Source organism: Dipodomys ordii, unplaced genomic scaffold, assembly GCF_000151885.1.
Source record: "Dipodomys ordii isolate 6190 unplaced genomic scaffold, Dord_2.0 Scaffold41, whole genome shotgun sequence".
NCBI classification, from domain to species: Eukaryota; Metazoa; Chordata; class Mammalia; order Rodentia; family Heteromyidae; genus Dipodomys; species Dipodomys ordii.
This window is the reverse complement of record NW_012267257.1, coordinates 11,426,319-11,439,173: the sequence shown is the minus strand read 5'-3', so window position 1 is coordinate 11,439,173 and position 12,855 is coordinate 11,426,319. Positions and strand designations below refer to the sequence as shown.

The following is a 12,855-nucleotide window of genomic DNA, read 5'->3' as shown; positions in this document are numbered from 1 at the left end:
CAGAAGCTGTGCTGTGGATCAAGTGGTGGAGGACTAACCTTGAGCTGAAGAGCTGATGGAGAGTGCCCAGACCCAGAGTTCAAGCCCCATGACTGACAAAAAAAAAAAAAAAATAGAGTTTAACCATACTTACATTATGCTTTTTTCTTCTTTTGAAAATAGATCTCATTATCATTTGGCAGAATGTGTAAGATTTGACCAAGTTGAAAATTAGTATATGAGTATTCATTCTGTCATTCTGTATAACCTCTATATAGTTGAAAGGGTTTTGTGAATAATTATACAGTTTACATCATAAACTTTTTTATTCTTATTAATTTCAGCATCGGTATCAAGTCCCATTGTTGCAGGTGGTTTGAGAAACATACATGATAATAAAGTTTCTGGTCCGTTATCTGGCAATTCAGCTAATCATCATGCTGATAATCCCAGACATGGCTCAAGTGACGACTACCTACACATGGTGCACAGGCTAAGTAGTGACGTATGTAATGCATTAGTTATTATTAAGGTAATAAAGTAGCACTAATTATTTGCCAAATACCTAGTATTTTTATTTCACAGTTCAGACGGATATCTACTATATATAAAAAATTATACTAGGTGCAGAGAATTTCGCTATGAATAAAACTCGTCAGCTTTGTCAAGAGCAGTGTAAAATTTAAGTTTTACTTTAATACAACTGATGTGAAATTAATAATAAGCCTGCAATTATTATCTCGTGGCTCTTTTCCTTCTTATAAGATTTGCTCAAAATTTTTTAATCTTAATATTTAATGTTGCTTTGATACTATTAAAATATTTCCCATGTTGGAAATTTGTCTAATGGATGGAGCTGTATTTTTATGTAACCTGCTTAAATCTAAAGGCTAACTAACAGAGATGACAGTAGACTACTCTGAAGACATATACGACTTTATAGGATGTTTACAGCTCCTTTTATAGAAATAGTAATCCAAATGGAGCACACTAGTAATACCAATTTTCTTATTCATTGCCATGCTTAGGCTGTTGATTCTTTTGGATACAGTTTCAATTCTTCTAAGATATACCATGAAGAAAACAGGAAAGTGCAGAAGAATTATGCTATTGAATTCCAACACTTTACCTGTCAGTAATTTATGTCTTTTATTGGTTCTCTTTAAGATTTCTATATGCCTCTCCTGTCATTCAAGATACAAATTTTATATTCTATTCTTAGGATGGTGATTCTTCAACAATGAGGAATGCTGCATCTTTTCCCTTGAGATCACCACAGCCTGTGTGCTCCCCTGCTGGAAGTGATGGAACTCCTAAAGGTAATATTGTAACCAAAATTACTTAAGCATGTTTTAAGTTTAATAAAGAACTCACACTTCTTAAAGTAGACAGTAAAAGGTTATTTTCTATTGTTTTTCATTTTAGAAAAAATTATGCCTGGATGTAAGCAGGTCTAGATAAAGAGGGACTTATTCTAGTTATTAGTTTATTCATCTCTCAATTCTTTAAATGGCATTAAATTATAAGAGTTTTCAGGTATATCTAGTATCATTCTCCATGATAAATGATCTTTAAAATCACTCTTAAACATTTAAAACTTTTTGCCAGTTTTCTCTGCACTTACTCCAAATATTAAAATTCTTTTCGATTGGAACATGCATGGCTAAGTTGGTAGAATGTCAGCCAGTGAGGGAAAGCATCAAATGCTGAGTTCAACTTCCAGGCTCAGACCTAAAACAAATATTATGTAATATTACAGTCACTTATTTTCTTCCTACTCTTTCATAGATATTTTGAAAAATATTCTTCTCTACTTATTTCTCAAGATTTCTATTAAACTTTTTCCCTGGGTTTGAACTCAGGACCTCATGCTCAGTCTGCTTGCTTGCTTGCTTGCTCATCTGGTGATCTAATACTTGAGCCATGCCTCAGCTCCGTTTTTGCTAGTTATTTTGGAGATGGGCTTTTATGGACTTTTCAACCCAGACTGGTTTCAAACTGCAGTCCTCTGCATCTCAGTCTCATGAGTAAATAGGAGATGTTTATCACTGGAGCCTGGTTCTATCGTTGTAATGTGTAATTACAATTTTTTGCACTTTTTCCCTTGGCTATTTAGCATTGATTTCTTTTGGGAAAATTGTTGTCTGCCAAATTACAATTTTTATTTCTAGGCCCTCCCTCATATATTACTGATAATTCAAAATCATTTTCAGAATTATTTTTACTGTTTCTTTCACCATTCTCTTCTCTCAGTGGTACTTTAATCCAAGGTCATCTTGACTTAAAATTTTGAAATTATCATAAAATCATTTCTGTCATTTATCAAGTGGAACCTGCCCTGTTACCTTTCTATATCTCTCACATCTTTCATCTCTGCTTATCTAAAATTCTGTTCTTATAGCTCTGAATAGTCTTCCCTAGTATCCTGAAGCTATTAGTGATTTGTTTCTCTCAGAAATAATCCTAAACTAGCTCATGTAGATGAATATTAACTTTCTTTATCTTTGAGTTCCCAAAGAGTACTTTGTATGATTTTGTCTGTAGTAGACACAAAAGAGTTTGAATTTAAGTCTAGGTTAGAAATATTTAAAAGAATATATTTAAAATTCAGTCTGATAATTTTAATTATTTCTTTTCTGGAAGAAAATACTTCACTTTTCAAAGGTAGCATATGATTAATTTCAAGATATATGATAGCCAGGTACTGATGCTGAGATCTTAGGATCAAGGTTTGAAGCCAACCCTGGCAGAAAAGCTCATGAAACTGTTATCCACAGTTAACCAGCAAAAAAGCCAGAAGTGGAAGTATGGCTCGAGTGGTAGAGTGACAGCCTTGAATGAAAAAGTTAAGCAAAAGTATGAGGCTCTGCGTTCAAGTCCTATTATTGTCACCACACACACAAAAACAGATAGGTGATAATATATTTTTTTATCCTATGAGAGTTTCTAAGTATGCCTTTCAAAAACACAGACTAGCCTGCCTCATATGGCAGACTAAAGGTTTGTTTTGTTTTCATAAAAATATTCTAATTAATTTTATCTGGATATTTTTCCCAAATTAGAAGTTAAGCCCTTATGAGTCATTTTAATTCTATAAGTGTATGAATTATCAGGGAAGGAAACTCAACTTTTTTTATTTTTATTAATTTATTGTTATTATAGAGGTGATATACAGAGGAGTTATTTTTACATAATCAGGTAATAAATACATTTCCTTCCATACAGTATTATCTGTTACCTCATTCCCATTCCCTCCCTCCCATCTCTACCCATGAATTGTATAGCTCACTTTCATTAATGTCCAGTGCATTACACTGCTGCACTTTTTCACCCTTTTTCCTCCACAGACTTCTGTGCTCCCACAGCTATGCACATGAATATATGAGGCATATAAGGTAAAGAATACAGAATCATCAGCAAAAGAAAAAACAAATTAAGAAAAGAGTCCTTTGTTTCCATATCTTTGGAGTTTGTTTCAGTATGTATGTTATTTTATACACATATAAAAAGGCGCTTGGGTATTACACCATTATGATTCTCTATCCTCTTTTGGTCTCATTGTATATATCAAGAATCCTATGTAATTTGTTATCTCTCAGCACATTTTAGATCTAACTTCTGCATATCAGAAAGAACATGTGCCATTTGTGTCTCTGATCTTTGCTTACCTTGTTCTGTATGTTTCCCTGCAAGTGACATTACTCTTTCTGATAGCTATGTAAAATTTCATTGTATACAAGCACCATTTTTGGACCCACATATCTATTATGGGGCATCTGGGTTGTTTCTGTATCTTGGCTATTGTGAATAATACAGCAATGAACATGGATGTGTAGGTGTCCTTATATCCTGATTCATGATGCTCAGGGGAGATGCCTAGTGAGTGGTATGGCTGGGTCATAGGGAAGGTCTATGTTTGCTGTTTTGAGGAACTTCGAGACTGCTTCCCAGAGTGGTTATATTACTTTACATTCCCATCAGCAATGAAGTGTAGGGTTCCTTTTTCCCCACATCCCCACCAGCATTTGTTGTTAAAATTCAAAATGTTGGCCAATCTAACTGGGGTATCTCAGGGTTTTGATTTGCATTTCCTTTATGGTCTGGGATGATGAGCATTTCCTCATGTTTCTTTGCCATTCTTTACCACTTCTGAGAAGCCTCTCCTTAGCTCCCTTGCCCATTTAGTAATTGTGAGGGGTTGGTGTCTTGAGCTCCTTGTATATGTTGGATAGGCCTTTGTCTGATGTATTTGTGGTAGATCTTTTTGAAATTGGTTGGCTGTCTTTCCAGTTTGGTAATTGTGAGCTTAGCTGTGCAGAAACTTTATTTAATGTAGTTCCACTTGTTGAGTCTCTCTCCTATATGTTGTGCCCCCTGGGACTTCCTACCTATACCTATAAATTCTAATGTTTCTTTTACAGTAACTTTAGAGTTTTGGGTCTAACATTGAAGTCTTTGATCCACTTTGATGTTAGTGCATGGTGACAAGCAGGGATCACTTTTAGTTTTCTGCATATGGCTGCCCAGTTTTCCCAGCACCAGTTGTTCAAGAGGCTATGTTTTTCCAATTGTATGTCTTTGGCTGCTTTATCAAATATCAGATGACTGTAAGCATATGATTCTTTTTTTCTGGGTCTTCTAGTCTGTTCCATTGATATTCTAGTCTATTTTCGTGCCAATACGAAGCTGGTTTTGTTATCATGGCTCCATAGAAGAGTTTGAAACCTGATACTGCGATACTTCTCATGTTGCTTTTTTGGCCTGGAATTGCTTTGGCTATTCTAGGTTCTTTTGTTGTTCCCTATGAATTTTTGGATTGTTTTCTCGATTTTAGTAAAGCGTGTCATTAGGATTTTGACAGGAACTGCATTGTTTATGTGTAACATTTTTGGTAGTATGGCCATTTTCACAATATTGATTCTACCTGTCCATGAACATGAAAGGTCTTGCCATTTCCTGGTGTCCTCTTTGATTTCTTTCTTCAGATTTTTATAATTTTTGCTTAAGTTAATTCCTAGGGTTTTTCTGTTGTTTGTTTGCTTTTTGAAGCAATTTGGGGTCTGATGTCATTTAATTCAGAGGCTTCTTTGCTTTAGTTTGGTTGACCTGTCCTTTGGTGAGAGTAGGATATTAAAATCTACCACTATTATTGAGTCTGTTCTGTTCTATAAGTCCAAAAGTGTTTGATGTATTTAGTTGCTCCATTATTTGATGCATAGATATTAACTACTCTGATTTCCTTTTCATGGATCATTCCCTTTATTTCCATTAATGACTTTCCTTGTCTCTGTATAATTGTAATGGGAAGTCTGTTTTACCAGATATCAAAATGGCTACTCCTGCCTTCTTGCAGGATGCATTTGTGTGGAAGATCTTTTTCTATACCTTCACTTAAGAGTTTGTTTTTATCTTTGTGAGGTGGGTCACTTGGAGACAACAAATGGATGGGTCCTGTTTTGTTTTTGTTTTGGTCAGTTGTCAGGCTTGAACTCTGGGGCTGGGTGTTGTCCCCATGCTCTCCAGCTCAAGGCCAAGTGTTCTACCCTTGAGCCACAGGGCCACTTCCTGTTTTTTTGGGATTTTTTAATCCAATCTGCTATTTTTGTTTTTTTGTTTGGGGGTTTGAGTCTGTTAATGTTTTGAGCTACTGTAGAAAGATATGTCACGTTTCCTGCCATTTTCTTGATTTCCTATATTTTGTTCCTTTCCTCTTCCCGTGTTTACTAAATTGATCTTCCAGTCATTTTTGTCTGATGTGTTTTTTTTTTATTTTGTTTTCTTCAAATTGTAAAGCTCCCTTTAGTATTCTTTATAATGCTGGTTTAGTGTTTATGAATTCCTTTAAATTTTGTTTATCATGGAAGGTTTTAGCTTCACCATCAAATGTAAATGATAGCTTTGCTTGGTATACCAGTTTAAGTTGGCAGTTGTTGATCCTCAGGGCTTGGATTATACCATTCCAGACTCTCCATGAGTTGATAGTTTGTGTGGAGAGATCTGTAGTGATTCAGATTTTCTTTCCATCAAAGAAGATGCAGCATCTTCTTTGAGTTTGCAGCATTTAAAATCAATTCCTTGTTTTTCAAGTCTTAACTTCCTCCTCCCCTCCCCCCTCACCCCAATTGTGGGGCTTAAATTCTGGGCTTGGGCCCTGTCCCTGTGTTGGAAAGATCAAGGCGAGCACTCTACTGCTTAAACCACAGCACCACTTCTGGTTTCTAGTGATGATAAGAGTCTGACGGACTTTGCTGCCTGGGCTGGCTTTGAACAGAGGTCCTCAGATCTCAGCCTCCTGAGTAGCTAGGATTACAGGCGTGAGCCACCGGTGCTCAGCTTCAAGTCTAACATTTTTACTATGATGTGTCTAGAAGTATTTCCTTAAGTCCTGTCTAGTAGGGATTCTATATGCTTCTGTTAGGTTGGTGAAATTTTCTTTTCTCTCTTAAGATTGGGGAACTCTTATTTTTACTGAATAGATTTTCAATGCCTTGAGTATTGAATTCTTCCCACTCGTCCATCCCAATTATGCTTAAATTTGATTTTTCAGCTCAGTCTTCCAAGTCTTGGATTTCCCTTTGGTAACTTCTGAATGTTTTTCCCACACTTTTGACTTTTGTATCTCCTGTATTTTTCATGTCATTTGTTCTGTTTCCTATGGATTTCCCTGTGGCTTGCGCTTCTGAGATCAGTTCTCATAATGTTAATTTCATCTTTTAATGAGGTGTGTAGTATCGTTTCTTTTATGGTTCTTTTGTCCTCCATTTCTTCTTCAATCTCACTGGCGTCCTTCCCTGGATTCTTGTTGGCTTTTGGATTTGGATTGTTGTCTTGATTGTTCATGAATCTTGAGGTCTTTCATTGTGATTTATACATTTAGGTTTAGGGAATTGTCAGGGCTGTGGCTCAAGCTTGGAGAATATGGGTTGAGGGAGAGTAAGGAAGAGCTCTGTCCCCTTTGTCTGGTGTCCCTTCTTGGGTAGGAAGGAAGGGTCCAGGCCAAGCTCTGTGAGTCACCACCAGCCACTGGTCTCTCTCTTCTTCTGTGCTCTTGGGTTCTAGCACTGTGGGAGTTTTCTGCATCTGGATGCTGCAGCCTGGTTGGTCAGACCCCAGAGTCCTGGGCAGCTGTGGGGCTGCTCTTATGGCTTAGCTGTGCCACAGACTTAGGATGAGGAGTTGGGGGAGGGCTCTTAGTGTTTTTCCTTCCTTGTATGTACAAGTTGTGAGGGTTTTTTTCCATTTCTGTGCTTCTCTGTTTATGTATTTGTTGTTGTCAATCTTTTGGGGACTAGTACATGTTAGGACCCTAAATCTCTTTATTTGATTAGAGAGAACTAGGGTGAGTCTCTATTATTTCACTGCCATCGTCCCTCCATAGTGCAAACTCAGCTTCTAAAAAGAGACAACTTCCAAGGTAACATAATTTGTAGGTCAGCCACCAAATTTGAGCACTTACCAATCAAGGATTGTTAGGGTAAGATATTATTTATGACTTGTAGAGACGGTAACTAAGGGATAAGTAGTTCATCTGACATTTGAGGGAAGATGAAAGACAGATTTAAAAGAAAAAAAAAACTTCATGTAGGTACTTGGCTACACTACAGTGGCTCACACTTGTAATTGTCTTATAAGGCAGAAATGTAAGGATTGCAATTTGAGGTTAGCCTGGACAAAGATTTAGTGTAAACAAGCTAGGCATCATAGTACCCAGGGGGCAGAGGTGGGATCAAAGGCTGGTCTTGGGTAAAAGTGAAACTATATATGAATAACAACAAAGTAAATAGGTATTGTAGCACAGCTTAATTAGTAGATCAACTATCTGCCAAGCACAAGGACCTGAGGTCAAATCCCAGTATAAAACACACACACATACAACACACACTTTAAAATATAAATGTAATAAACAGTTTCACAAATGTATTATTCATCAAAGGCTCAAGGTTTACTCATGAAATTATTTCCCAGCTAGGCTTAAAGGGGTGAGTACATTGTCAGTTACTCTTAATTTATATTTAGATAGAGAGATAGATGTACTATGTAGTCACCTACTTAATATTTTATCATACTATAAAAATACAAAATTAGGCTGGGAAGGTGGCTCAGTGGTAGAGCGCTTGCCTTGCATGCCTGAGGCCCTGGGTTCGATTCCTCAGCACCATATAAGCAAAAAGAAAAAAGCCAGAAGTGGCTCTGTGGCTCAAGTGGTAGAGCGCTAGCCTTGAGCTGAAGAGCTGAGGGACAGCGTTCAGGCCCAGAGTTCAGGCCCCATGACCGGACCCAAAAAAAAAAAAATACAAAATTAAATTAACTGTTTATTTCTATTGAATTGTTTTTCTAGGATCAAGACCACCTTTAATTCTACCATCGCAGTCTATGCCTTGTTCATCACCTCGAGATGTTCCACCAGACATCTTGCTTGATTCTCCAGAAAGAAAACAAAAAAAGCAAAAGAAAATGAAATTGGGCAAGGATGAAAAAGAACAGAGTGAGAAAGCTGCAATGTATGATATAATTAGTTCTCCATCCAAGGACTCTACTAAACTTACGTTAAGACTTTCTCGTGTAAGGTCTTCAGACATGGACCAGCAAGAGGATATGCTTTCTGGTATGGAAAATAGCAATGTTTCAGAAAATGATATTCCTTTTAATGTGCAGTATCCAGGACAGACTTCAAAAACACCCATTACTCCACAGGATGTAAATCGCCCACTAAATGCTGCTCAGTGTTTGTCGCAGCAAGAACAAACAGCATTCCTTCCAGCAAATCAAGTGCCTGTTTTACAACAGAACACTTCAGTTGCTACAAAGCAACCCCAGACTTGTGTGGTACAGAATCAGCAACAGGTATCACAACAGGGACCTATATATGATGAAGTGGAATTGGATGCATTGGCTGAAATTGAGCGAATAGAAAGAGAATCAGCTATTGAAAGGGAGCGCTTTTCAAAAGAAGTTCAAGATAAAGGTAAGATGGTCTCATTTTTACCACTTCATGTGTGGTAATCTGTAATTCTTTCTTTTCCTCAAGTGTTTTTTGTTCTAACAGTTACATTTCAGAAGTTAAGTTCTGAACTTAATTTTTCATCTGCAACAACTTTGTCAGATTTGCTAATTTTGTGTCATATATATATCATCAATGCATGATGTGATTTAATTTATGCATTACCATTTCCAGATTACGTGCATTTTTCTCTAAGTTATGTTAATATAATTGTACAGCTTCACCTTTGTTTTCCTCCCAAACAAGGTTAACCATCATGGAATGACCTTAAAGTAGGTACATTTAAATGAGCTTTATGTATAAGCTTATTAAGCAGTTAGCTATTTTACTTGGTTTATAACTCTATCTTAATGATGTGTTTTAGTTAAGTAAGCAAGTTATGGTAAGATTCTTAAGTTAATATTAAATAGCAAACATTCAGGATCAAGGATCTTTAAATGGGGATTACAATTAAATGTTCCATTTTACTGTTCAATATGGGGTGGAGTTTGAAGGCATACCCATACTATGCATTTATATGCTTACTTACTGCGTTATCATCAAATAGAAGTAAATCCCTCACAAATGGTTTGTCATTTGGTGTTTCCTATGTACAAAAGTCTCCTGAATATCTAGGACTGATGATCAGTAATTGAAAATAATATACTTATGCATTTGTTATTTTTACAAATACATCTATATACATTTCATTTTCCAGAGTAAAAGTGTGCTTCAAAATTTATTTTTATGACCAAAATATTAATGGGATGGCATATCATTCCTATATTCCTTGGTATTTAAAGAATATAACTCCTTTATGTTTGAATAGAGCTCAGGTTTATATGTAATCTTGCTCATTATGTAACAGGATCATCACTAAATAATTGTGTTCATATGCTGAAGATTCATATTTTAATGTTGAAAAAGTTTATTTAGAAAGTAACCATAATTTTTGTAAGGCATGTAAATTAAAAGTAGGCACAGTAAAGACATTTCTTTCAGACATTTCTGAAAGTATTTTACTGACAAGGGATTGTTTGTTCTTTTAAATTTTGACATTTATCTTTAGAGTTAAGATTGAGTAGAGGGTTGCTGAATTTTTTTTTTCTGTTTGTAATATGGGGTTTAAGAAATAAATAGTCAAGCTGGAAAGATGGCTCAGAAGTAGAGTGCTTGCCTTGCATGCCTGAGACTTTGGATTTGATTCCTCTGCACCACATTAGCAGAAAAAAGCAGAAGTGACACTGTGAGCTGAAGAGCTGAGGGACAGCGCCCAGGCCCAGAGTTCAGGCCCCACTACCGACCAAGAGAGAGAGAGAGAGAGAGTTATATAGGATCCAAAGTGTATTATCTCTAACCTCTTGCAAAAGCATATATAGCTTCTCCTTATAGTATTAACCTATCCAAAATTCCCAGTACTGTCAATTTCACAAAAAATAAATAAAATTTTGATTGCCTGACCAGAAATTTTAGTTGCATCAAGAACTGAATTTTCTTGATCTGTATTATAGAAAATTGTGTTCTTGAATAGAAGTATAACTTTTTCAATAACTTTTAGTGGTTGGTGATAGGAATAAAAAGAAGAAATGGCAAACAACCTTTGGTAATTTTCTTGATTTTTTGTTCTATCACATTTGTTAAAATTAAAGTTTTTGTTCTTTAAATGGAATAAAATGAAATTAGTTAATAGATTTAATATTGCATATTAGTGGACTCAATTTTATATTACTGTCTAAGGGAAAGGAGAAAAACAAAATCAGATACAACATACTGTTCTTGCAGAAATTTATATATTTTACTTTCAAGTATAAACATTTTTTTCTTTTCTGTAATTTGTGATGGTATGACTATAACAAAAGTAATAGAGCTCAAAGAACAAAGTTGGCTTAGAGTTCTGGTGAAGATGCAAAAATATTTGTTGCTGTAAAGATTAAGGTAGGAGACTGGAAAATTGACTCAAGTGGTAGAGCATCAGCCAAGAGCAAAAAGCTGAGGGAGAATGTGCACTGGTGGCTTACACCTATTTATCTATAATCCTAGATATTCAGCTATACAGGCTGAGATCTGAGGATCACAGATCACAACCTAGGCAGACAAATCCATGAGATATTTATCTCCAGTTAACCAGCAAAAAGTCAGAAGTGTGTTTCAAGTGGTAGAGCACCAGCCAGGAGCAAAAATGCTGGTGGAGAACTTGAGACCCTTTGTTCAAAACCCAGCATTGGCAAAAAAAAGAGTGGGAAAAAAAAGATTATTTTCCTATTGAACTTGGCATTTCTAAGTAATTTTTCTATTGATTTATATTTACAAACATGGAATTAAAACCTTTGGTTTTTGAAGCCTGCTGTTTAATATTCAGTTTCTGTTTTGTGTGATGCGGTAGTATTTTTTTTTATGTAAGAAGTTTTCTTGAAGGTGCATTTGTTGTTCCAAGTTTGTGAGGTCATAAATAAAAGTAAAATCCTTCTAAAGTGATGATTTTATAGTCAGCCTTTGGGAGAGGAAATTGATTCTAAAATTGGTTTTTAATATATTAAAAGAATTTTTTTTGCAATTTTTGAAGGAGCAAACACAACTAAATTATCTGATCAATGTGGGTTTACCGAGAGTTAATGTAGGATCTGATGTTGTTTGCCAATGTATTCATTTGCCATGAGAGAAATATATTACTGTCAACTAGAAACCAAAACTTACATCTTAAAAATAAGACTTGAAAGTTCAACAAACATAGTTGATAATTGTGGGCTTTTAATAAAAAGGAATAATCTTAAATTTATTATTTTTTTTTTTTAGTGTGGGGTAGAACCTAATTCCACTCATAGGAAATATTTTTCTTACTGTAGATATTTATGTCCCTGTAGTCTATTCTTCCTTGTTTGGACACACACACACACACACACACACAAACACACACACACACACAGAGTCTGATAAAGTCAATTCTTAATGTAAAAATAGTCCAAGAGGACCTTTTTCTTAATCTTTTTTGCTCATAGTTTTAACATCTGTAATTATGTAAGCTAATTTAAAAAGACTTTCATCTTTGTTTCTGAGATAATCTATAGGCATCAGTGTCTTCTTTGTGTACTGAAAATTCCTTTCTTTTTGTCAAAGAAATTCCTTTGTTCATCTTTACCTATTTTATCTTTTCCCGAGGTCCACTTTCCATGTTAGCAAGTAAAAAGGAATGGCCTGATTTCACTAATATTTTTACGTTATTATAATTCTCTTGTACTATAATCTAGAAGAAGAAATTGACATGTTGAGCAAAAACAAAAATGCAAAAATCTGAAATCGAAATTCAGAACTTTTCAGCATCAAATTTGAGAACATTTGAAGTTTTTTCTTAATTGGCTACTGTTTGTACAATTATTATGCTTTCTGTTTAAATTGTTTTTCACTTACGACTTACAAGTTGGTGATACAGTTGATTTCTGATGAACGTAATTGAGTTCAGATTTTCTGTCTTGATCTTTATTTTAAAATGTATGCCTCTGGATGACAAGTATTACAGGTTTTGAAGTTATGATATCTCATTGTACATACTTCCTTAAGGAGTATATGAATTATCATAGCTAATCTTAAGGTTCCTATTGTTGAAGAGAGCTTAAAGGTAATCAGTGTCCCACATGTTAAATTTATTCCTCTTAGATACTAGAAATGGTTTTCTAACATTATTTTCAAGTTATCATGTAATTGAGACATAACAAAAGTTAAAAAGAAGTTACTAATACAGACTGAGAAATACTTTATAGGAATATATTCATAGTAGAACTGAATCAGACCAAGTAAATCAGAAAATGATTGTTCTTCCTATATCCAAGAAACTCTGCAACAATGTTGAATTTTTCTTCTAGTTTTACAGAAGTGAAGTGCTTTCAACAGTTGGAAAATTA

At 35.1% G+C, this 12,855-nt stretch overlaps 1 protein-coding gene across 3 annotated transcripts in view; it reads left to right on the top strand.

The window, feature by feature from the left end:
- The window catches only part of Nipbl (Nipped-B homolog (Drosophila)), a 174,342-nt gene that overhangs the window by 80,917 nt on the left and 80,570 nt on the right, over nucleotides 1-12,855 (top strand). For all 3 annotated transcript variants that reach the window (XM_013018585.1, XM_013018583.1, XM_013018584.1), the window contains exons 7-9: nucleotides 324-484; nucleotides 1,202-1,298; nucleotides 8,318-8,944. In XM_013018585.1, the coding sequence (XP_012874039.1) occupies nucleotides 324-484; nucleotides 1,202-1,298; nucleotides 8,318-8,944 (885 nt within the window). The remainder of the gene's footprint in view (nucleotides 1-323; nucleotides 485-1,201; nucleotides 1,299-8,317; nucleotides 8,945-12,855) is intronic.